Here is a 23,996-nt window from a genome sequence, read left to right on the forward strand (position 1 = left end):
ACACAGCCTTGGGGCTTTTCTTCCTTCTCTCTCTCTCTCTCTCACACACACACACACGGGAGCTCAGGTGTGTCTTTACAAGCTTCAACTTTCAGAGTTATTACTGCACAATCCATGGCTGGCAGCTACAGGAACGCACTCACAAGCCCGAGACCGCAGCACGCTGAGATTATCAGCAGAAGACCCCGTCGAATCAACTTCAAACTATCCGTTCGGGTCAGTGTAAGTGAGATTGTGGAATCGTTGAGTCATTTTTTGTGTAACCTGCTGTGCTGCAGTATTAAGAATTATACAATGAGGTGTAAAGTTTAAGTCAGCGCTTTGAATTGTTCTCTTGGACTATGATGGATCTTTGGTAGAAGTTCAGTCAAGTATTTAACCACATGCTATTTGTCTTCATATCTGCTAAGGTATGTGTAAATATTCTGTTATAGCGGATGTAATGATGTCTTTGGCATACTTTATGTAACTGTTGTGGGATGCACTGTTATTTTAGTATCATTCAAATATTATTATAGTTTTTATTCAACTTTTTTAATCAGTTTTTATTTTCATTTTAGTTTTTTAAAAAACAAATATGCCTATATAGTTTTTATACATTTTCATGTCAGCTTTAGCTATTTTAGTACATTAGGTTAAACTAAAGTGCGTTTTTTGAATATTTCATTTCATTTTATTTTATTTAACGTTTATTTCAGCTAAAGCAACGGAAATGCTTTTTATGGTTTTAGTTTCAGTTAACTATAATAACCCTAGATGCTCTATACACCAGTATTTTGTTCCTTATTAAAAATGTTTTGAGTATTTTTTATTAGATTGTAATTAAAACAATCAGATAAATTCAGTATATAATTCACTATATTTTGAGAAGATAAGAATTTTTAACCTTTTAGTAACTTATTTTATTTTTAATTATTAACCTCATTAGAATTGTTAATGGGCAACTTTTATTTTATAATTTGTTTTATTGCATTTTAAAACAGCAATTTAGTTGTATTTTCAAATGATATTTTATGTTTATTAACTTCTATTTTTTATTTTATTTTGTATTTATACATTTATTTGTTTTCATGTTTTAGTAAAAAACATTTATTTTACTTAATATAGTAATTTAGTTTTTACTTAAAAAAAAATCTGCAAAATTACTGTAAAGGCCAAAAGTGATGTCTGGCCTTAGAAAACTGACATCTTCACTGTTTATTCAAATATTATAAAAATAAAAAATAAATAGATTTTTGTAAAGAATATTGTAGTTGTGCCTTGGATCAATTTGTTTTATTTGTGATAACGCAGTAAAACATGCCAAATTGTGTGGACATCATTTTTGGCCAGACTGTCATACAAAGAAATTATGAACATGCAAAAACGAGAGAACCAACAAAATAATAACTGATTATGTTGTAGTAAATGTATGCTTTTTGTTTTTCTATGCATTTTTTTTTTTTTGCATAGTAAAATAAAATCTGTAGCTGTAGTTTGCCTTATTTGCCGAATAATTTTGTCAGATTAATACTTTAACCAAGTTGTGTTTTGTTCCTCCCTCATATTTAAAAATATAAAATATTTCCCCTTATTTTTGATGGTTTATTTATTTATTTAGTAGGGACATAAAAAATCCGGACATCACTTTTGGCCACCACTGTGTGTCTGAAAAATAAAAAGTGAAAAATTACGGATAAATTGTCCTGTCCAGATAAAATATTATATTAAATTTGAGCACAATTTGATAGACTTCAATGCAGTTCCATCTAGTCTGATGGCAGGACGTGGTTGCATGGCAATTACATAAATGTCCAATTTGTCCTGTGGTTGGAGGATCTTCTGTGTCGCATTGACTAAAAGCAAACTAATGCTTGAATGATTATCTTGTTGTTGCATGTTTTAAATTGCTGTTTTGTCACACACAAGACTTGAACAGAAGCCCTCCTGTAAGTTTCAGGGCTGTAGTCACATACATACATTGTGGCTTTTCTTGAATGAAGTTTGACTTAGTGGTGAATGATCTGCTCTGTTAAAAAAAGACTCTTCTTTGTGTGTCATTGATGTACTGATAGGCTCTTCAGAAAAAATGATCAAATTACAGGCTCATCTCACACTACTGTTGTCTATGGATGTCTTTTAGAGCAGTGGTTCTTAAATGGTTTTGCTTCAGGAATTAGATTTTATATCAAACATTAAGTGGACTCCCAACAGAGTCCCAAAATTGTGAGTTCTGAGAGCCTGTAAGTCAGAGGTGTCCAGCTGATCTCTTGTACTTGACATTTACTCGTGTTGACACCTTGCTTTAATTAAACCGGTAGTAAACCTTGAGGGATTGTTTATTGAGACATATTTCTCACATTGATTTTGTATCACATTCCTTCTCCTTTAATCATTCATCCATTTTTTTTTTATCTCCCCTCATGCACCCATCTGTCCTATAGGTCCAGCTATGCAGATCCGATTGGAGACATCAGTGTTCCTGCTTCTCTGTAAGTCTGCTTATGTCTTTGACATTGCTGGAAGCTGACAGTGAAATTACTCTATATGAGGCCAATCATATAGGAAACATGTGATCACTTGCCAACTTTGGATTGAAAATCCCCCATCCCCTCCCACCCGTTGACACTCGAATCCTCTAAGAGTTGTTAAGAAGTACATTTTCAACATATTTCTTTAGTTTTCTTAAAGCCAGTTTGAACGAATCACTGTCACTGTCAGTTTAGCAATTGTTCTGCTTCATACTGTACTTTACATGCACATCTTTCAATTTTCGTTTTTGTTTTTATTAAACTTAGTAAGGTAACTCAGGACGATAATTTCAAATTAAGCTGCAGTCTAGTTTCTAGAGAGAAATTAGGGATTATGTTCTTATATAATTATTTATAATTAGTATATATATTTTAATTATGTGCTGTAGAGTTGACATTTGTGTAGTTTGTAGGCCAAATTTTCTTATTCCACAAATTTTGTGCAATTATCCAATGGAAAAGGCCAACTAGAAAAATCCTATTGGGTTTTTGTTGTCGCGGTAGTTAGCATCAGGGTGATGCTAACTTCCACGTTGGCCTGCAAATATACATGATTGCCACAGTGCTCTACTCAATATTAATGTTCAATAATTGAATATTTCCCTATAATCTGAATAAAAGCACTCTTTTTTTATGTGATATTGCTTAAATATGATCGCTATCAACTTAAGACGATGGGTGCTTTCTAAACACTGCTTCATAGCTTTGAAACCTTTAAATTTCTTTTGTATCAAATCAGTGGTTCAAAGTCACGGGATTTCAGCAAATGAGGCTTCTTTACGTCTCAAAACCTTTCAGAATTCCAATAGTTCATGCTAAATGACAATTGGTTTATGAAAATGATGTTAGGTCTGTATTCTCATTGCATTTATAGCTTCTTGGCCAACATGTGTTGTGGTCTCTTTCACTGGGGAAAAGTTTATATTTTAAATGTGTATATTGGCTAAGTTTATTTTGTCATCTTTAAAGTATACACTAGCATAAAGAGGTCATTAAAGTCAACATACATGGACTATAGGGTTGATTTAATGGGAGGGGCATTCTGATTCTAGAGAGTATTTGATTGGACACAAATTTTTAGTACAGGATGAGTCATCAATATGCAGCTAACTTTATTACTTGAAGCTTAGTTAATGTGAAACCTGAAATAACTGAGCTTTTGTGATTTGTAGTGATAGCAGCTCCAGTCCGCCCCCAGGACGAATGTGTGGGGAATTCGTGTTATCCTAACCTCGGTGACCTCATGGTGGGCCGCGCCGCCCAACTCACTGCTTCTTCAACCTGTGGCCTCTACAGACCACAAAACTATTGTATCCTGGGATACCTGGAGGTCAGTTGTAAAAATGGCAACACTTCAAGGGGTCTGAATGTCAGTTAGGGGCAAGGGTCAAAAAATGAGTATTAAACTTCAGAGTATTACACCAGAAATGAAAATAGAGTTGCTCCCAGAACATTGCTTGTTGGGTTTGCAGGGAAAGACTTCTCTGGGATTTGGTACTACACTTCACTTTTGAAACTTAGAAAAATACTTTTGAAAATTTTCTTTGAAACCTGAAGAAAATACATTTCCCTCAGGAATCTGAGTACAGTGAAGTCCCTATTTCTCAGACATATTTGCATAACATCTTTCCTATCCAACCTACCAAGAATACAGTTCCATCCCAAAATGGTCCCTTTTCAGCACCCACACTAAGATAAAAGAGACGGCATGCTTTTTTGCATTTTTTTTTTCAGTGTGGATTGACAGCAATCTGGCCAATCCTTTGGGTAATACATACTACAGACAAGTTCTGATGTGCCTTCCTGAGCTGTCGTATAGGTCATTACCTCTTCTCTGCCACGTCTAATTTATGCCTGTTTCCATATTCCCCTTTCCTCCCGCCCCATACCTCCAGCCCTGTCTATACAGGTGATAAAGCTGGTATGTGGGTGTGTCATTTAGCACTCATTTTGTATATTTACAGTACTTTTCTTGGCCTGAAGAGCCCACCTTCCAATAACAGGCAGTATAAATAAAAGGAAGCTGCAAGAATACTGAATGCATTTCGGTTGTTTTTTCAGGTGTTAAAATTAGATTATTAATGTAATGGACAGCTCTTGTTCATACATGCCCGCAACTAAGACGCACCCCTTTGCATATCCCCCCTCATTGTCCCTTCAATATTCTGCCTTACTTCAGAAAATGCTTCTGAATTTTTGCCAGGAGACACTAATTATATAGAATAATACATTACTGTAGGAGCTTCTGCGACTTACTCCCGGCTGTATGAAGTTTTTAAAGGAATAGTTCACTTGGAAAATCCTATCTTTATTTGTTCATTTTCTCATGTTGTTCCAAACCCATAGAAGCTTCTTTCTTCAATGGAACACAAAAGGTGATTTTTTTTTCTTTCTTCTGAAGAACATCCTGGTGGGTCTTTCTAATATAATGAAATTGAATAAGGACTGCGTCTGTCAAGCTCCAAAGAAACCCCATAAAAGTAGTCTATAAGACTCTATGCACTATATTCCAAGTCTTCTGAAACCCTTCACTGGTTTTTGTGTGAAGAATAGTATGAAATGTAAATGGTAAATGGACTGCATTTATATAGCGCTTTAACAGACCCAATGGTCACCAAAGCGCTTTACATATTGCCTCACATTCAACCATTCACTCACTCATTCACAAACCGACGGCGGTGTGAGCCATGCAAGGCGCCATCCAGCTCGTCGGGAGCAGCTGGGGTTAGGTGACTTGCTCATGGACACCTCGACACTTGGTCAGGTGGAACCGGGGATCGAACCACCAACCTTTCGGTTTGTAGACAACCTACATGAACCAATGAGCCACTGCCGCCCGAAATGTAAGTCGTTAATCACTGAAAACTTGCCATCCGCACTTACTGTCCTTGGCGAGTTCATGAGAGAAGTAGTCATGTCCGATCTCAATCAGATCTTTTCAACACATCAGTTGATCCTGTTTACAAGCTGATCTGGGGTGTGCCAAATATAGAAGATCTACCATTACCTTGTCATTCATAACATAGTCCAACTGTTTCCAGAAACCATAGTTCCAACAAACATCATTGCAAAGTTGTGTGATTGAACCATCAGCTCTCGACCTGTGGTTAGAAGCATATAGTTTCTTGTTAGCAAGGCATGTGGACAATTAGTATCTTTAATTCCATACATTTCCATACAATTTCACCACCTGAATAACGTAATTAATGACAGTTATATTTTTGAACCAACGTGGTGTGGGATGTGCAACAAAGTTACTATTGTTTTGGGAAACAGTCGTGGCTAGAAACTTAATTTATCTAACAATGCATCGTTTGATGGTAGTTGAACAGCGAGTTACATTGTTGTACGAGAAACCCTGAATTATTCATTTATGAATCTGATTCAGTTCTCGAATACAGCTTATTGACCAGCCATAATAGCCCAAAGGAAAACTGCTGAACAACCATTTCAATTTCGTTGTGCATCACACTAAAATTGTTACATATTGCCATTTAATTGATACTATCGCCCTTTATCTAAAAAATTTTAGAATGAGCGCAAGTGCTTCACCTGTGACTCCAGGAGCCCCTACAATCTCCCCCACAACCCCAACAGCCACCGCGTAGAGAACATCATCACCACCTTCCAACCCGAACGCAAGATGAGGTGGTGGCAGTCTGAGAATGGTGCGTAACTTCTCTGCATGAACTTAATGGACTCTTTGTCATTCAATTCTGCTGGTATCCTGAATTTAGACTTAATTTTAAAATCCTAGGTGTGCATGACGTCAGCATTCAGTTGGATCTGGAATCAATGTTTCAGTTTAGTCATTTGATATTGACATTCAAGGTACATTCAACACTTCCCGTATGACAGATCTTATTCAAATCATTTCATTAATTTATATTTCGCATGTGATTGAGCAAACTATTTGATAACATGGTCTCAAACAGAGTTTCCGACCTGCTGCCATGTTGGTCGAGAGGTCAAAAGACTTCGGGAGAACCTGGAAGGTTTTCCGTTACTTCGCGGAGGACTGTGCCAACTCATTCCCTGGCGTCTCTGAGGAGCCAGCAGACAGTATTGATGACCTCATCTGTGACAGTCGCTACTCTGGGGCAGAGCCATCCACCGATGGAGAGGTATAGTCTCAGAGCAATCCAGAAATGATCCAACCTCTTCAATGGCATTTGAGGTTAATTCTTACTGTGCTTTCCATCCAGGTGGTGTTAAAAGCTTTGGATCCAAGTTTTGACATCCATGATCCATACGACTCTACTATACAAGGTTCATGTCTCATTGAATGTGTTGTTTGTTTTAGAAATAACACAGTAATTTAGATGTCAAGCCAGGATAATGCCTAAAGGCATGTCCAACAAGTGAAAGGCTTTGATATCAAGATGATGAGCTCATAGTGTGCTTGACGCATTTAAAAAAAATTCACTGTAAAGAAAATTTACACTGTTCAAACATGTCATATCATAGTCTGTTACATCGGTTTTCACCTGGGCTTTTTTCAGGACCCAGATTAATTAGAGATGCAGGTATATTAGAATAGTATCAATAAGCCGATAATTATTCATGTTATGGCCGATAATCCATAAATGGCAGATATTAAAATTCTATATTATTTTGTCTAAACTAAAAATAACACACTAAAAACTAAGAAGTCGAAATTTTATAATGTACAGTAAAAAAAAAGCATATTCATTTTGAGATTTGTAAAAAATATATAATATCGGCCAATAACCGATATGATGCTGTTATATCATGAAACACAAGCAACATCAGTTACTTCTTATGGTCCTCAGAGCTGATCACCTTGACTAACCTGCGAGTAAACTTTACCCGTTTGATCACCCTGGGAGACATGTTGCTCACGCGACGGAGGAGGAACCCACAGGAGAAATATTATTATGCCCTCTATGAGATGGTCGTTCGGGGGAGCTGTTTCTGCAATGGTCATGCCAGTCAGTGCGTTCCCGTGGATGGCACACGTGGAGACACCTTCAGTGAGCCTGGCATGGTGAGCATACTCCTGCAAGAAAGAAAAATCACAAATGAGATCTCCGTAATGTCTGAACTGTTTCTCCTAGACAGCAGTGGAGTTAAATGGAGATTAATGGAGGCATTACTTTTCTCTAGACCCCATATAGTCTCTCATGTATCTTCTTTACCTTTTCTGAAGAGATCTTAATGTCTCATACTGTTCTCAGATTGCACAGTCATAAAAAGTATATATGAACTCAAAAGTTTCTCATCCAAATTTTGTCGACCATGGACATACATTTTATGTTCTCTTACTGTATAGGTTAACAATTTGTCAAATTTATATATATATATATATATATATATATATATATATATATAACACATTGGTGGTGTTTGAGGAGATTCCCCCCTTCTATGTAAAGCGCTTTGAGTGCAGAGAAAAGTGCTATATAAATGTAATTAATTAGTATTATTATTCTGTTATTTCTATAATTGTGGAATGTTTTTAAGTAAAGTCACATTCTTTACTCTCTAGACTGTTTCTGAACAAATATGTATATAGAATTTTCTTTTTAGTGCAGTTAACAATAATTACTACCTGTCATGCTTCAGTGTAGGTTTGCTCTACTTTTATACAAGCTTGGTTTTTTTTTATCCTAAATTAGTAGCTTAGGTTAAAGAAATTATCCATCCTTTATTATAATTGTGGCTGTTTTTTTTTTTTACAATCCTTTGATATTCACCTCTTTTTGCTCAAGGTGCATGGTAGATGTGTTTGCCAACACAACACCGTAGGGTACAACTGTGAGCTCTGTCAAGACTTCTACCATGACGCCCCCTGGAGGCCAGGGGGGAAAACAGACTCAGATGTTTGCAGAAGTAAGCATACTCAGCCAGACTATTAAAAGATTAAAGATGAGATAATAGTACATAAAATACAAGCACACACATTAAAAAACACTGGGAGTAACAATAACAAGCCATATGTAACTCCTATATGTTTCAGGATGTAACTGTCATGGCCATTCAGAGAAGTGTCACTTTGACCTAGCACGCTTTCTGGCCACTGGTGGGGTTAGTGGTGGTGTGTGTGATGACTGCAGGAATAACCGTGTAGGATCTCAGTGTGAGCTGTGTGGGCCGTATTACTACCAGGACCCTCAACGCTCTGTGGACGACCCCAACGCCTGTATACGTGAGTGAAAAAATCCTCTACACTTACAAATTAATTTAGTCCACTGTAAGTTTTACATTGTTGTCCTCTAAAATAATACTTCAGGAAGAAAGGCTACTTTGACGTTTCCAAAATGTCTCTATTTTGTTCTATTCTATGCCCAGCTTGTGAATGTGATCCTGATGGCTCAGTGGACCGTGGTGTGTGTGATCCAGTGACTGGCCAGTGTGTGTGTAAACAGAATGTTGAAGGAGAGCGCTGTGACCGCTGCAAGTTTGGGTTCTACGGGTTCAACCGGGACGACCCTAGCGGCTGTCAGTGTAAGTGTTCATTCAACCACAAAATGGGACCTTACAGAGTATGGAAGTAAAATAATGCCACATGTTTTTGAAACAAAAAGGATGCTGAATTGTACTACTTGAAAAAAAATGCATTGCATTAACCCTGCTTATATTTTAATGCATTGTATTTTAGGGCTTGCATTTTTATGGGCTGAAATTTAGCATGGTTGAATATTTAAGCTGTGAATATTTAAATTCAAAACATTTCATTTCAAACACATTTTCATTAGTAAAATTTCAATAATCCATATTCACCTTTCATTTTTCACTTCCAAAATATTCAAACTGATTAAAAATAGTAGAAGTACAATTTAACATGCTTTTTGTTTCAAAAACATTTGCCATTATTTTACTACCATAACAGAGTCATTTCATACTCAACAACGTGTAAAACTGAGTTTGAATAGCTAAAAGTCGCACTTATGGTTAAGCGGGACATCTGTCTAATCAAGTGTCTACAATCCCTGCTGAAAAATCCAGTATAAACCAACATGAATTCCATGTTGGTCCAGGCTGGTTAGAGCTGGTATAGTGCAAGTCTAGCTGGTGGACTATCATAGTCAAGTCAAGTCCTCTTTATTTATAGCGCTTTATACAATACAGATTGTTTCAAAGCAGCTTTACAGTGATAACAGGAAAATGGTACATTTCGTCTGAAGTCGGTTCAGTGTTTATTCAGTTCCATTGTAAAGATTAATTTCAAGTGTGATCGGGATAGCATAGTCATGCTGTTCTCAAGCAAAACTGATCTGGGGTAGCCAGTAAGCAGAACCCAATACTGGTCCCAGCATGCAAAACTTACCTTATACTGGGGATCAGCCATGCTGGATATTTCAGCAGCTGCAGGGATGTGAGGTCGCAAGGTCGGGAGTTTTGAATATCTAAAAGTCTTTGTGTTTACATGCTTGCAAAATGCATGCATTCGCCTAAACTTTTATTAGGTCTTTCTTCATTCATGTATACATATCCAGTGTGCAGGTGTAATTTCATGGGAACGATACGCACGGACAACCCTTGTGATCAGACCACAGGAAGGTGTATTTGTGAGCACTTTGCTTATGGCCCACAGTGTGACCAGTGTCTGGTGAGCTGAACATCTCCATCAGACCACAGCATCAAAACTTGACCATTTACGCTTGAAAATTGTAATGCTCTACTATGATTTCCAATTTCCTAGCCAGGTTACTGGGGTCTGGGAAACACAGTGTATGGCTGCTTACCCTGCGACTGTGACGTTGGAGGGGCCCTGAGAACTGAGTAAGATTCTCAGCAAACTACTTACCTCTGCAGCAAACCACATACCTCTAACTGTTTACAAGACAGTATTTCCATATACTCTTTACACAGATGTTCCTCTGTGGATGGCCAGTGCGAATGCAGGCCTAACATGGTGGGTCACAAATGTAGTGATCCAGCCCCTGGATATTTCCTGGCTCCTCTTGATTTCTATATCTATGAGGCTGAGAACGCAGTGCCTCTGGTGAGAGATTGTGATTGGCTGGATGTGATTTCTGTACTAATTTAAATTCTATATTTGCAGTCACACTCTACTTTGAGCATGCTAAATTTCTATGGACACTGCAATGGTAACAATAAGAAATTTTTAAACACATAATTCAACATGTACTACATCTAAAGTATAAAAATATGCAATCTACTCTTTATTGCAGTGCCACAATCCTACAAATTTAAAGTTTGCATTCTTTTAAGCCATCATGCCATGTCTTTTGGTCACACGATTTTTTATGATATGAATTCGCAGGGAAGAGTTCACCACACTTGGAATTTGAAACAACCAAATTCCCATGAGCTTACATTTCCTGTCTCCCGCATTTGGATACATATGAATGGAAGTCAATGGAATGAAAAGTGTGGTGTGACCGCAACTTTATTCATTCATAAGAATAAAGAGACCCCATGACTGTGTCAAGGTCGAAAAATCTCTTAAAATAAAGATAATTTTACCTTAGTATGACAAGGCAAATTTAGTTAAGGCTGGAAAATGTCAAGTGGTGCAACTTACCAAAACATACATTTATTTAGGAATTTATAATTCATGTTATTTTTATAAACATTTTTACCTTGAAGAAAATATTTAAATCTTTTTTTGAAAATAGGTGTGCACTTGTATTTGGTATGAGGAAAATGTGTTATAACGTTTTACTTGATTGTTACACCACATTATTATTTTGCAATCATTAAATATTCTTTAAATTCAACAGAAAAGATTTACATACTTCAGCTTCCATTTTCTGCTTCCACAGGCGTCAAATTCTCCATTTATTCAGGCCCCAACAGTCTCCCTCCCAGAACAGATACCTGAACGACCAGCCAAGCTCCCTCTATGTCCCCCTGCTCCAAAACCCTCCCCAATACCTAATAAAGACCCTGAACCCCAAACGATGAAGCCTTCTTCGACCACATACAATCCCCATGTCACCCTGCCCGTCTGTGAGCACTACTTCAGAGAGAGGGGTTATGACTTCAAGATCAGTAATGGAAGGGTTGTGGTGTACAAACCTGAGAAACGGAAAAGACGAAGACGAAGACAAGGCCAGGTGAAGCTTGAAATGACAGATAAACAAACTGTCCAAGTTATGATGCTACAAAATTGAATCTGATTGTCTTACTTGGTTGTTACCATGCAGAGGGCAATCCCCTTTGAACCAGGCTCACCTCTACAGATCATCCTGCGAGAACGTGTCTCAGATCGGTCTGTCACTTGGACTGGACCGGGTTTTGTGCGAGTTCAGGATGGGGCAGGACTCAGATTTATTGTCAGCAACATACCAGCAACTCTTGATTACTATGTAGTTGTCCGCTATGAACCAGAGGTCAGCTAGTCCTTTCAATCAATATTTGAATATCAATGTTTGTTTGAAATGTTTTGGTCCATTTCACATTTATGTTTTCTACTTTATCTTTGCAGTCCACCGATGATTGGACAGCTATTGTTAATGTTGTACCACTTAGATCAGGGGATGGACGTTGTCAGAATGACCCATCCGACAAAGTGTTTACTCTTTCAGGCTTTGGAAGGTGAGAAGATATTTGTTGGGTTTATTTTTTCATGTATTTAACATATATTATTAGATTTCTGTCGAGTGATAGTTTACTAAGGGTATAATTCAACCAAAAATGTTTACTTACACATTGTTTACTTGCCCTCACGTCGTCCCAAACATATGAAATTCTTTCTTCTGCAGAATGGAAAAGAAGACATTTTGTTAGTCAGTGGAGTCGGATATTGTTTAGGAATCAATTCACTTTTTGTTTGTACTATCCTTTAAGAGCTCAGTTTCTGGAAACCATATGTATCAAATTACATTTTTAATATATCCAGGACAGCCACTCTGGATCTTCCAGTGTGCCTCAATGATGGTAATAAACACCATTTGGACGTCACTTTTAGAAACCAGCACAAAGCAGGCCCTCAGACCAGCTCATACATCCTGATTGACTCTGTAAGATTTCAACCAATACAAATCATTGAAAATTGTGAAATAGAAAACAACTAAACAAATTGCTTTTTGTTTTGTATATTTACCATATTTATTTACCCCTTTTCACTTTCACCCTAGCTGGGCCTCATTCCCAAAGTGGACTCCCTCCCAAACTTCTGTTCGCAGTCATACTTATCTCAGTTTCAGCAATACCGGTGTATTGAGTTGGGAGCACAGGCAGGAGAGCAAACCCTCTATGAAGTATGTGAGAAGCATATTGGAAGCATGTCTGCCTTTATTCACAATGGTGCAGTGGGTGAGGATCATCTAAAAGTACACCTCTGATATACACAAGATTTTAATTCATGTTACTATATGTATACTATGTGTATCTGTATAAATCAACAGCTTGCAACTGTCATCAAGTTGGAGCATTTAGCTCATCATGCAGTAAATTCGGTGGACAGTGTCAATGCAAACCTAATGTTATTGGCCGTTGCTGCGATTCTTGTGCTCCTCTGACGTATGGGATTGGACCCAATGGCTGCTCATGTAAGCCATATTCTCTCATGTTGTGACAAATCTATATTTCAAAGTTGACATGAAATAATCTGACTTCAATTATTTTTGAGGGGCATAAGGTAAAAAATGAAAAAAGTGAATACAAACAAAACATTTCTAAGAACATGGCACATGTGCTACATTTTTTATCTTGGACATTCTTATTTTTCATTGTCCTTTCTAGCATGTGACTGTGATCCATCTGGCTCAACCGCTGAACTGTGTGACCAGACAACTGGTCAGTGCCCGTGTCGAGATGGAGTAACTGGCCGTCGATGTGGTAAATGTTACCCTGGTTACTATGGGTTTCCCCTGTGCAGACGATGCAAATGCAACAGGTTGGCTGACATCTGTGACCCAATCACTGGAGACTGTTTGGACTGCAGGGAACACTCCACGGGACCAAACTGTGAAAGGCAAGAAAGGATTTTGAGATCAAATTATTTCAATCCAAATAAATAATATTCACTGGAATTTAGATGCTAATGGTATTTTTCTGTCCCAGGTGTAAAGATGGTTATGTTGGTGACCCTATATCTGGGCAGCCATGTGAGCCATGCTTATGTCCAGATGTGGATGGAAGTGGACGTTTCTTTGCCATTTCCTGCAACAAGGATCGGTACTCTGGAGCCCCAAACTGTGAATGTCTGCCTGGATATACAGGTCATTGTTCACCATTTCATAGCATTTCCGAGACAATCAAAGAGTCTTCCAGTAACCTGTTTGATATAATGCACAGTGCGGTAAAGATACAACACTGTTTAAAAAAATCACTTATTTTATAAATCTTACGCTTTCTCTTGCAGGCCTAAACTGTGACTCCTGCGCTCCTGGTTATTACGGTGACCTAAGGTTGCCAGGTGGCCGATGCGAGGAGTGCTGCTGCAACAATAACATTGATCCTCGAGATGGGGAATCATGTGATGCTGTGACTGGCGAGTGTTTGCGCTGCTTACACAACACAGAAGGGCCGCGATGTCAGAGCTGCAAACTTGGATACTATGGCAATGCACTCGCTCAAGACTGCAAAGGTACAGGTTTAAAAATGTTTCAAACTCAAATGAAAGTCATCAATTTATCATGTTTCCCTTTTTTAACAGCAAACAAAGACATTGCTAAAGGGAAAGACAATGTGATGAAACTTTTTGTCCCATAAATAACTGATAAAGAGAAAACTGTTGGCCCAGAATGTAAACCTAAATTTTAATTTTAAAAGGATAGTTCACCCAAAAATAAAAATTAGCTCATGATTTACTCACCCTCAAATCATCCTAGGTGTATAAGACATTCTTCTTTCAAACAAATACAATTGAAGATGACCTGGCTCTTCCAAGCTTTATAATGCCATTGAATGGCTGTTTCATGTTTTAAAGTCCAAAAAAGTGGATCTATCCATCATAAAAGAAATTATCCATATTTAAAACTTTATAAAGTAAAATTACTAAATTCCGGCCAAACGAACACACGGATTCCACTGAAGTCTAAAGCGCAACTTATGCTAGTAATGTGACGCACTGCTGATAATTACGCTATGCCATGATGCACTACGCTACTTCCGACGTCACAAGTTGCGTAAATTGCTTAAAGTTTCCTTACACAAATTCACTGCTGCGCTTCAGAAGGCCTTTATTAACCCGCTGGAGCCGCGTGGAGCACTTTTATGATAGATAGATGCACTTTATGGGCTTCAAAACAGAAACAGCCATTCACTGCCATTATATAGCTTGAAAGAGCCAGGACATTTTTTAATATAGCTCCGATTGTATTCGTCTGAAAGAAGAAGGTCATATACACCTAGGATGACTTGAGAGTGAGTAAATCATGGGTTAATTTTTCATCTTTACAACTATCCCTTTAATGTCTTCATGAAATTAAAGCAGCAACAGATATTTTCTTCCGTATTGTGACGTACATCCACATGTAAGGGATAATTAAAATTAAAAAGTAAGACAGGACTTAGTAGGCGATTAATCGGTTGTTGATTAGATTTTGAATTGTGGGCACTGCATCCAAAAATGAATGTGAGCTTGCAGTTGATTGGAGAGGTTTGAGTTTTAAGTAGACTAAATTATCGGCATACATCACTAGAGAGAAATCGGTTGTTTTCAGATCAAGTTATGAAATTCTGATTAAGCATTACGAGGTCAAAAAATAATGGATGAATCGTTCACATTAAGCTTTATAACATGCATTTATAAAAAAAGTTAGGCTGAAAATGTGTTTCTATGGGAGCCAAAATGCTTTAAGTCCCCCTGCAGTCAAAAATTGTATGCCTTTGAACTCATCTTCGAATACAAAAATTATGAATTAAAAAAAAAATCCTGTGAAAAAAAAACACTTCCATGTCTTAAAATGGAACAGGCCGGGGGTGGGTTTGTCATATATTTTTGTCATTATTTTTTGAGAATGCAAGAAACATGCCTATCTTCATAATTCTAGTTTTGACTTCTTTTTTTGAAATCGATCCAAATCCAAAATTTCACTTGCACTGCACTGCAATATACAGTTAAAGTCCAAAGTTTCAATACTGCTCAAAACCATTTTTTATTCATGATTAATATTGCATTGCATAATGTGTGCTGGTTAACTAGTCTACAATTAAGAAACCCATAAAAAAACAGTAAAAAAAAAAACCAACAACAACATAGGATGATTGTGTGTACATTTAAGATGTACTAGTTAATTTATTATTCCAATATCCAAATATGATACTAAATATCAGAAAAAAGGGCTTTTATTTGTGATGTGCGGTCTTTGCATTTGAACATTGCACATTTTAAACAGGACAGTTTAGATTTAGAAAGAGAATATAAAGTATAAGTAAGACGAATCCGACATATAACGAGGGCTGTGTTAACAGTAAAACGTCCATCATTTAACAAATTTTAAAAACACGGATGGATAATAAAAAATGCTTTCTAACATTTTGACAGAAAAAAAACACAACCAAGAACAAAATTTTAACTTAGCCGGTCAATTTTAATTTTACAAATATCTTTTCTCTCTGTGCGCGCGTCAGTGTTTGTGAGAGAGAGAGAGCGCAGCACTGATACAACGGTACTTTTTAATCCATAAGTAACGAACACGCTAGTTTGGATACAAAATATGTCACATAATTAGGTACTTTAGTTATTATTAACACAATAACGTAAAACATATGTGAGAGGCTACGTTTCTCAACACTGAGAATGAATAAATAAACACCTGTTTCTCTAGACTCGCACTTATCAGTAATTCACAAATCACAGAACTTTCATAATCACTAAGCCTTATCGATTTTAAATTTATTTAGATTTATTGTTCAGTATTACTTAAGCATTTTACAATGTGCATGGCTGAATGATCTTTAGTGACCATGAATGACAGAGTGTTTTAAGATAATCCATGCGATCACTCCCGAGTGATCATCGAATCCAGAGTATTAAGTTAACTCAATACAATATTTCAACTTTCCACATCAGCCCGTTTACCTTCAGGAGTTAGAAGTAGCCTACTATACTGTACTGTGCTCGCTTATGAACTCAGTCAGACGGCAGAAGGGGGATCGAGGGGGATTCTTTATTGCTGTCGAATTTCAGTCTCTTTTTAATGATAGGCCTTACACATCTGTCAATCATCCCCACTTGCTATTTGGTGAATGAACCCAGCACTATGATTGGTCGAACTCTTCTTCTTTTACTACACGTGAACAGAGGCAGTACCAGGCGCGTCACCAGGTTTTTGCGTAGTTTAGAGTGACAAATTATACCAGCGTAGTTTGAGGTCAAAATTCTTACCCTCTACACAAAATGCTTACAGGTTGGCAGGTCTGTCTACATCATGCACCTGCTATATTGCTAAATCTCCCTGATTTTTCATATCAACAAAAAAATATACCGGGTTAATCTGGCATCTCTCACGACTTCTCTGCTAGTTCGCTGTTAATGATATGCTAAAGCCCGCTGGGACATTGACGTGATTGGTTACAAGTTAGTTTGTGACGTAAGAAACACCAGGGGTTTCAAACCACATTTTTGATTTCCAAAATCCTTTTTTTTCTCCAATGCAGTTTTAAGGAGAAAATACTCAGCAATTGTGTTGAAATGAATTCGCACATGGTTTGTAAAAAAAAACACCACATAGACATATAAACAACATTAAAAACTTGCTTTTCACCACAAGGGGACTTCGACAAATTGCATATAATTTTGGCAACAGATATGTATTCCTTTATTTATTTTAACATGGCACTAAAACACTTTCATAAACCACATTTTTGTTGTTTTTATCGTATACTTAGAATGTTCTTGTGACTGGAGAGGCACAGATGACACAAAGTGTCCAGCTGGAAGCCCCTGTTTCTGTGACCAGGAAACCGGCGAGTGCCCATGTCGAACAGGTGTCAAAGGAGCCCTTTGTAATGAGTGTGTGGATGGATACTGGAATCTGGATGGGGAGTCTGGGTGCAAGCCCTGCAACTGTGACCCAGAACATGCTCTCAACTATGTCTGTGACAAGGTCAGTACTGTATCTTGTGTTAATATATTAATTCATACAATAAATTCACTTTTCACTAAAAGTATCTTATCAAAAGGCCTTCAACACCTTCACTTTATGTCCTCCCAGATCACAGGCCAGTGTTTCTGCCAGCCAGAGTATGGAGGCAGAAAATGTGATGAGTGCGGGCCAAATCACTTTGGAAACCCAGATATACAGTGCATATGTAAGCTATTATATGCAGAGTTTTGTTCTCTTCTAAGTCACTGTCTGCTGACTAAAACAAAATGATCTCATCCTTCCTTCAGCTTGTGACTGTAACATGGAGGGCACCATTTTTCCAGGTTGTGACACTTACACGGGTGAGTGTTTGTGTAAGCCAGGGGTGACGGGCCCTTTCTGTGATGATTGTGCCCCGGGTCACGACACCAACTTTCCTGCCTGTGAACCCTGCCATGCCTGCTACCACCTCTGGGAGAAAATCGTCTCAGATGTTAGACTAGATGCTGAGAGGATAGAAAGTATGACGCCTTGCCCTGAAGACTATCGGCCTCCATCTGATCTACAACACTTACAGAATTTGTTGGAGAAGTTGCAGAGTCTCCTTAACATGACCGCTCAGGATGAGCTTGAAAAACTAGAAGAGCTCTTCGCACGCATTAGGTATTACAATGTTTTTGGGGGACATTAAGTCAAAATGATACAGCTGTCCGATTATCATAATGAAGAAAAACAACATACATTAGTTTTGAAAAGAAAACCTTATGTAGTTAGTCATAATCTTTAATGTTTTTTTCAGAAACAATCTAGGCAAAATAGTGCAGTCATTTTGTTAAAATATTACAGATTAGTAAAAAACCCTTGCCGCCAAATCAAAGTCAAAGGAATCAAAGGAAAATGTTATAATGAGCACTTTTTTTTGGACATGGCAACCCCCAAAAACATTTATATACAATTAAAGCCTATATCTTGCATGGTATTCTACTTACTCCACAGGAATGAAACGGAGACCATTGACCCAAACATAATCGTTATTGATCCAACCATACTTCTCAACACTGACATCGACAACATCCGCCTTGAGTTCAATAGGCTGTTGAAGAATCTCAGAGAGAAGGCAAAAGAGGTTCCAGTGGCAGATGTAAAAGCTAATGGTTTGTGTGTGTGAATAATGTTAAAACTCAATGACTACCAACATGACAAGTTGTTATGGCTGAATCATACTGTCATTTGTGAACAATATCATTATAACACTTCAGTTTGGCTTTTAAAGGTCGCTACTATGCAACTATTGTATGTCATTTTTTCAGATATTTTGAATAAGATCAAAAAGCTCTATGACGAATTCACTGACAGCGTGAAGAAAGTGGAAGCGGCTAAAAAGATCCAAGAAGCCTCCAGGAAGACAAGAGAGAATGCCACATTGGAACTTGCCAAGTGTCGCATTGGAGAAATGGATAAGCTGGAAAAGAAAGTGAAAGCTCTGAGCGTAGCCAACCTCAACGAGGAGGTGAATGAAGAGAACAACTGGGGTTTTGTAAATTAAGAAAAATAAATAAATCACAGTGATAAATCTTTCTGCTGTAGGTCTGTGGGGCTCCAGGTGATGTAGAATGTGAGAAAGCAAAATGTGGTGGAGCTTTGTGTGGGATGTGCGGGGGGCCGGCCTGTACAGGGAGTTTAGCCATCAGCCTCAATGCCTCCAAACTGGCAGAGGTGACCGAGAAGAACATCACTGCTCTGCGCAGTAAACTCAAAGAAGATGATGCTAAGGCATGTCAAAAACTTACCAGGACATTCCTACTCTTGCATATTCTTATTTATAATTTTTGAATAGTTTTGTAGTTCAAAGTGTCTATATTAGGGTATCTAGAGGAACTTAAGTTGTTTTTCAGAAGCCACAATTCCTTTCTTATCATTTTATCTCTTAACATGTAGGCCTCATTCTGTTTTCTTTTCTATTTACAGCTCATGAACACCTCAAAAATGACTAATTACATCAAGGATCAAGCAGAGGAGCTGATGAATAAAATTAATCAGACTAAGAACAAATACGAGAAGGAAAAAACTGACACCAATAACCTCATAGAGAAGCTCAAGGACTACCTAAGAGGTACTGTATCTAACAAATCAGTTACTCGCTTCTGGTAAAACCTAGCCTGGTCTTTAATCATATCCAGTCAGGAAAAGTAATTGTGTAGTTTTTTAATCATCTACTCAGGTCACTCTCAGACAAATCCTATAGATTTGGTGTAAGGGTGTCACGATTTTGATTTTAAATCGAAATCGATCGAAATTAATTCACAATCTCGAACTTCGAATTAAAAAAAATTGGATCGTCGATGCTGCCACGCCCCCATGTCACGTCCGGTCGGCGTGCCAAGCGGAAAAAACACGCGTGTTGAAGGGCTGCGAGTTTATGGTCAACCTCCTCTAACTTACCTACAGCCACTCAAAAGATAGCATGGCAACTGCAGATGCAGGAGACCCATCGACAGAAATTGAACCCCCTCCTCTTTCATTGAAGTCGCAGGTGTTGACGTTTTTTTGATTTCCAGGGAGTTATGTTGACAACGTTTGCGCTTCAAAAAAGCCACAGTTTGCAGACATCCCAAGTCTCGCGGAAGTTCCGGGAGTCTCCCGCATATTGATAGCGGCTCCCTGATGCACGCAAATTAGTTAAAATCTCCCGGAATCTAGAGCGAGCGAGCAAAAGTGTGCATGCGAGACAGAAAAAACTGTGCTCCAAACCGTATAGCGCGCGCACGGCAGAGAGGGAGAGAGCGAGAGACCTTGCAAGTGTGCCTCATGAAGCGCATGTAAGACAGAGAGCATCCTGATTGGCCGGTTTCGGCTTTAAAAAAAGTAAATGTCAAAATCTAGAATCGAATCGAACCGTGACCTTAGAATCGAAAATGTAATTGAATCGAGGATTTGGAGAATCGTGACACCCCTAATTTGGTGTGACATGAGGAATTTTAAGATTTACGACTACATAAGATTACATTTACAGTAAAGTAAAATGTACATTGTAAAATGTCAATTTAGTTGAGTGTTTTACCTTAACAGATGAGATGGTGAGGCCAGAAGACATTGAGAAACTGGCAAATGCTGTGTTGTCCATTCAGCTGCCCAAGTCCCCTGATGAGATCAAGGACATGATTGAGAACATCAAGAAGATTCTGGACAACATCACTGACTTCAACGATGATCTAGAGCACTTAGAAAAACAAGCAAAAATTGCAGAAAACCTGAAGAAGAGGGCCAAAGAAATCTTGTGAGGCTTTAGTAATGAAGTCTGTCTCACAGCTGTAGTTCTTCCTATTTTTTTATAGAGCTAAACATGTGGTCACCAGCATCACTAATCCTGTTTGGTTGTTGTATACCCAGGAACAGAACCGAGGCAATTGATGTGAGAGAGATAGAGAAAGCACTTAATGATACAGAAGAGCTCAATGACAAGATAGTCAATGATCTGAATGAGGCTAAAGAAAACAATGACGTCATCAGTGGCAAAGTTAACGAGGTAATGATTTATTTTGCTATGTAATGCATGCATGTTTAAGGAATCTTTCAATGAGTAATTCTGTCATTCACTCACCTTCATCTCATTCTAGACCTGTATGGTGTAATTCCTCCAAACATTATGACGTCAGACATGTGGTCCACACCATTTTATTTTGTGTGATCTATCCATTTAAAATGAATGAATTCATAGTTTCTTTTATTTTGCTCTCAGTGATATCACCTATTTTATCATCAATATACTGCTTAATAAGAATATTTTCTCATCAATGTTAAATAGACTGAACCTAAACTGAAAAACATCGAGAATAATTTGGATTCGACTCAAGCCAAAAAGTTACTGGATGAAATCCAGGCCTTGAAGAATAAGACAGAGATGAACAGAGCTCAGGGGAAGGAGGCCAAAGATGCTGCCAATGCAGCTCTCACCAGTGCCACAGATGTCGACAAAGTAAGTCTTACAACCACAAGTACATATATTTTATGTAAATATGCAGTATGTTGGATGTAGAAACATAGTTACTGTTTAAATGCATAATCATGGTAACTGGAAAGATGCTAAAGCTGCCTTTATTTAAAGCTAACCTTAACCTGTTCTGTTGAGAGTTGATTGCTTTCCTACATTACAGGATCTTGAGGAACTGAAAGAGCAGTTTGAAAAATTAAAACTGAATAGCACAAACCAGAATGTTAATGAAGAGGCTAATGAACGTCTAAAGAACATCACGAGGGAGGCAGAAACACTGGCTAAATATGTGGAAGATAAAATGAGGAAAATTGAAGGTACAATATCATCAAAACAGAGCAGTATCTGGATTTAATGGTATGACGAATTTCGATATGTGAAATGTTTCTTTATCCTTGGTGTTTCAGACTTGGAGAAAAGGATTCTGGTTGCAACTGAAAAAAAGGAGGAAAGGATGAAAGATTTGGAGGCACTCCAGAAGGAGGCAGATTATTTGAAGAACTTTATTGTTGACAGAGTGGAAAAATATGGTCTGTGCTCCACTTAAGCCTACAAGGGTTTCCCGTCCTCAAAATTAGAGGAAGCAATTTTAGTGTTTGCCATGGGAGAATGTTGAATGCAACGAAGGACTAAACGGCCTCGGACTGCGATTATGGGATAAATGCAGTTCTTTTATCTTGATCATTTAAGGCTGGGTTCCTCAAATCTGGTCCTGGAGGAGGGTCACTGCCATGCAGAGTTTAGTTCAAACACTGATCAAACTCACATACCTGCAACTTTCTTGTAACCCTGAAGAGCTTGACTAGCTTTTTCAGGTGTGTTTGATCAGGGTTGGAACTAAACTCTGCAGGACAGTGGCCATCCAGGACCGGATTTGGGGAACCCTGATTTTAGGGTTTGCTAAATCTAGTGCTACAAACTGAATCTCATCATGCACCAGGAACGCTTTATGGTTCTGTCCATTTTTTTTAATCAGATGTTTTTCTTTAAAGTATATTTTTAGCAAATTATGGTACAGTCCTGTGTTTGCCAATGTCATACAGGGAATGTACAACCCTGACTGTCCACTAGAGGACGCAAGAGTAAAATTAAAAATGCCACCAACATTACACAATCTGTTTGAAACTACAGTGCCACAGCAAAACAAACATATTTTACTCAAGTTATGAGTTTATTGAATTAAATAAGATAGACAATGACAAAAATAATGACAACAAAACCTTTTTTTTATCAACTGAGTACCCTCAATGATTCTTGTGAGCCAGGTTTTGAAATGAATCATTCAAAAAGACTCATGAATTTAACGTTTGAATTAGACTGACGAATCAGATGCAAATTCAATTACTGATCAATTCAAATGAGCTTAGTCTGAGCTTTTTAAGCATATTCCTAAAAGTTTCCTCCAACAGTAAGGAGTTCAAATGCTTCTAAGTATTGGAATTGTTTTTGGTTCATGGTTAAGTAATTAAAACCTCTATAGATTAAAAATCTACTTCATCATTACTTCCAGAGTTCAGCTCTACAGCTGCTCCATGTGCAATAAGATAAGACAGTCAAGTTTAGACGCCTGCTGCTTGTGGAATGCGTTCGTTTGTCTCTTGCAGGAGGTGGGGGGTCTGTGCTTTTGTCCTGTGGTGTTAATAGCCTCTTCGTTTACTATTGAATTGCAAAACCAAAGGTAAAGCCCCACCGATGTTATTTCATTGATCTGTCTGAGTGAATCTTCCCACCTTTTTAGCTACTTGAGTGTTGTTGAGACATTTTATCCGAGATAATTTAATCTTCACTGAGGAAAGACAAAGGGGAAAAGTCATGAAATAGATCAAATATTTTAAAACAATTAATGAAAAGGTTTAATTGTTACCTTATAGTTATTTCTACCTGATCTGATCCTTAAAAATTACTTTAAGGAGTAACCTGTAGTCAGGTTAAATCAGAGATGTTAAATATTTTTTTTTATTTTTTTTACTTGAATAAAACTAGTTATTTTGGGTGTTACAACCTGAAGTACATTTTTATGTTACCTACCTGACTGAACTTTTTTTTCTGGTGTAAGAAAGTCTGTTGAATGTTTAAACTGTCTTTCTTATTTCCGAAGGATCTACAGATATTAGTTGTGTCACCTCACCTAATCTCTTCCTGAAGTTTACAAAGAGAAAACAAGAAAAAGCTATGTGAACTGGTTAAAGGTGACAGGATGTATAGGGTAAAATTACATTAAATAAGTAATCTATTGTGCTTTGGAGAACATTTCTTCCATCTACATAACTGACCACTTTTTATTGCCTTAGGAATACACTGATAATTAAAAGCTCTGGGTTACTTCTTAATGTCTAACAGAGTATTGTTTTTCTCTGCCTTGTCATTTGGGTTATTTCACTAATTTACCTCAGCCAAGACAACAATTTGTTTTACATGAACCTCCTGCTCTTTTGACTCACCTTTAAACTGTCTAATTACTGAGGAATCCTCCCTTATTTAAGGACATTTCACTGATCACTGCCATCTCACATAGCCTACCAGTTA

At 37.7% G+C, this 23,996-nt stretch overlaps 1 protein-coding gene across 4 annotated transcripts; it reads left to right on the forward strand.

Annotated features, from left to right (window-relative positions):
- Positions 1 to 23,796, forward strand: lamb4 (laminin, beta 4). 4 transcript variants are annotated; one of them, XM_077211241.1, is made up of 35 exons: positions 1 to 216; positions 2,424 to 2,471; positions 3,683 to 3,840; positions 6,043 to 6,178; positions 6,268 to 6,341; positions 6,446 to 6,634; positions 6,716 to 6,779; positions 7,304 to 7,518; positions 8,243 to 8,363; positions 8,491 to 8,679; positions 8,823 to 8,978; positions 9,971 to 10,083; positions 10,177 to 10,256; positions 10,347 to 10,479; positions 11,264 to 11,557; positions 11,648 to 11,833; positions 11,929 to 12,038; positions 12,343 to 12,463; positions 12,581 to 12,758; positions 12,851 to 12,994; positions 13,188 to 13,419; positions 13,509 to 13,666; positions 13,810 to 14,034; positions 17,283 to 17,500; positions 17,609 to 17,705; positions 17,788 to 18,142; positions 18,476 to 18,633; positions 18,790 to 18,989; positions 19,067 to 19,252; positions 19,448 to 19,592; positions 20,549 to 20,756; positions 20,870 to 21,005; positions 21,285 to 21,455; positions 21,634 to 21,787; positions 21,878 to 23,796. In XM_077211241.1, the coding sequence occupies exons 2-35, from the start codon at positions 2,432 to 2,434 to the stop codon at positions 22,015 to 22,017; spliced, it is 5,484 nt and encodes a 1,827-aa protein (XP_077067356.1). In that variant the 5' UTR covers positions 1 to 216; positions 2,424 to 2,431; the 3' UTR covers positions 22,018 to 23,796. The 4 variants fall into 4 exon arrangements, with proteins under 4 accessions (XP_077067356.1, XP_077067355.1, XP_077067357.1 ...); XM_077211240.1 differs by having other exon boundaries at positions 48 to 222; XM_077211242.1 differs by having other exon boundaries at positions 130 to 410.
- The last annotated feature ends 200 nt before the right edge of the window (positions 23,797 to 23,996 follow it).

This window comes from Siphateles boraxobius, unplaced genomic scaffold (assembly GCF_051911475.1).
Source record: "Siphateles boraxobius isolate OS27281-9 unplaced genomic scaffold, OSU_SipBor_1 65, whole genome shotgun sequence".
NCBI classification, from domain to species: Eukaryota; Metazoa; Chordata; class Actinopteri; order Cypriniformes; family Leuciscidae; genus Siphateles; species Siphateles boraxobius.

Bases quoted from the DNA above. Each gene is read 5' to 3' on its own strand.
- lamb4 (XM_077211241.1), top strand. From the start codon at position 2,432: ATGCAGATCCGATTGGAGACATCAGTGTTCCTGCTTCTCT. The intron at 6,179-6,267 runs GTGCGTAACTTC...TTAAAATCCTAG, and splicing joins GTGGTGGCAGTCTGAGAATG to GTGTGCATGACGTCAGCATT. The intron at 8,680-8,822 runs GTGAGTGAAAAA...TTCTATGCCCAG, and splicing joins CGACCCCAACGCCTGTATAC to CTTGTGAATGTGATCCTGAT.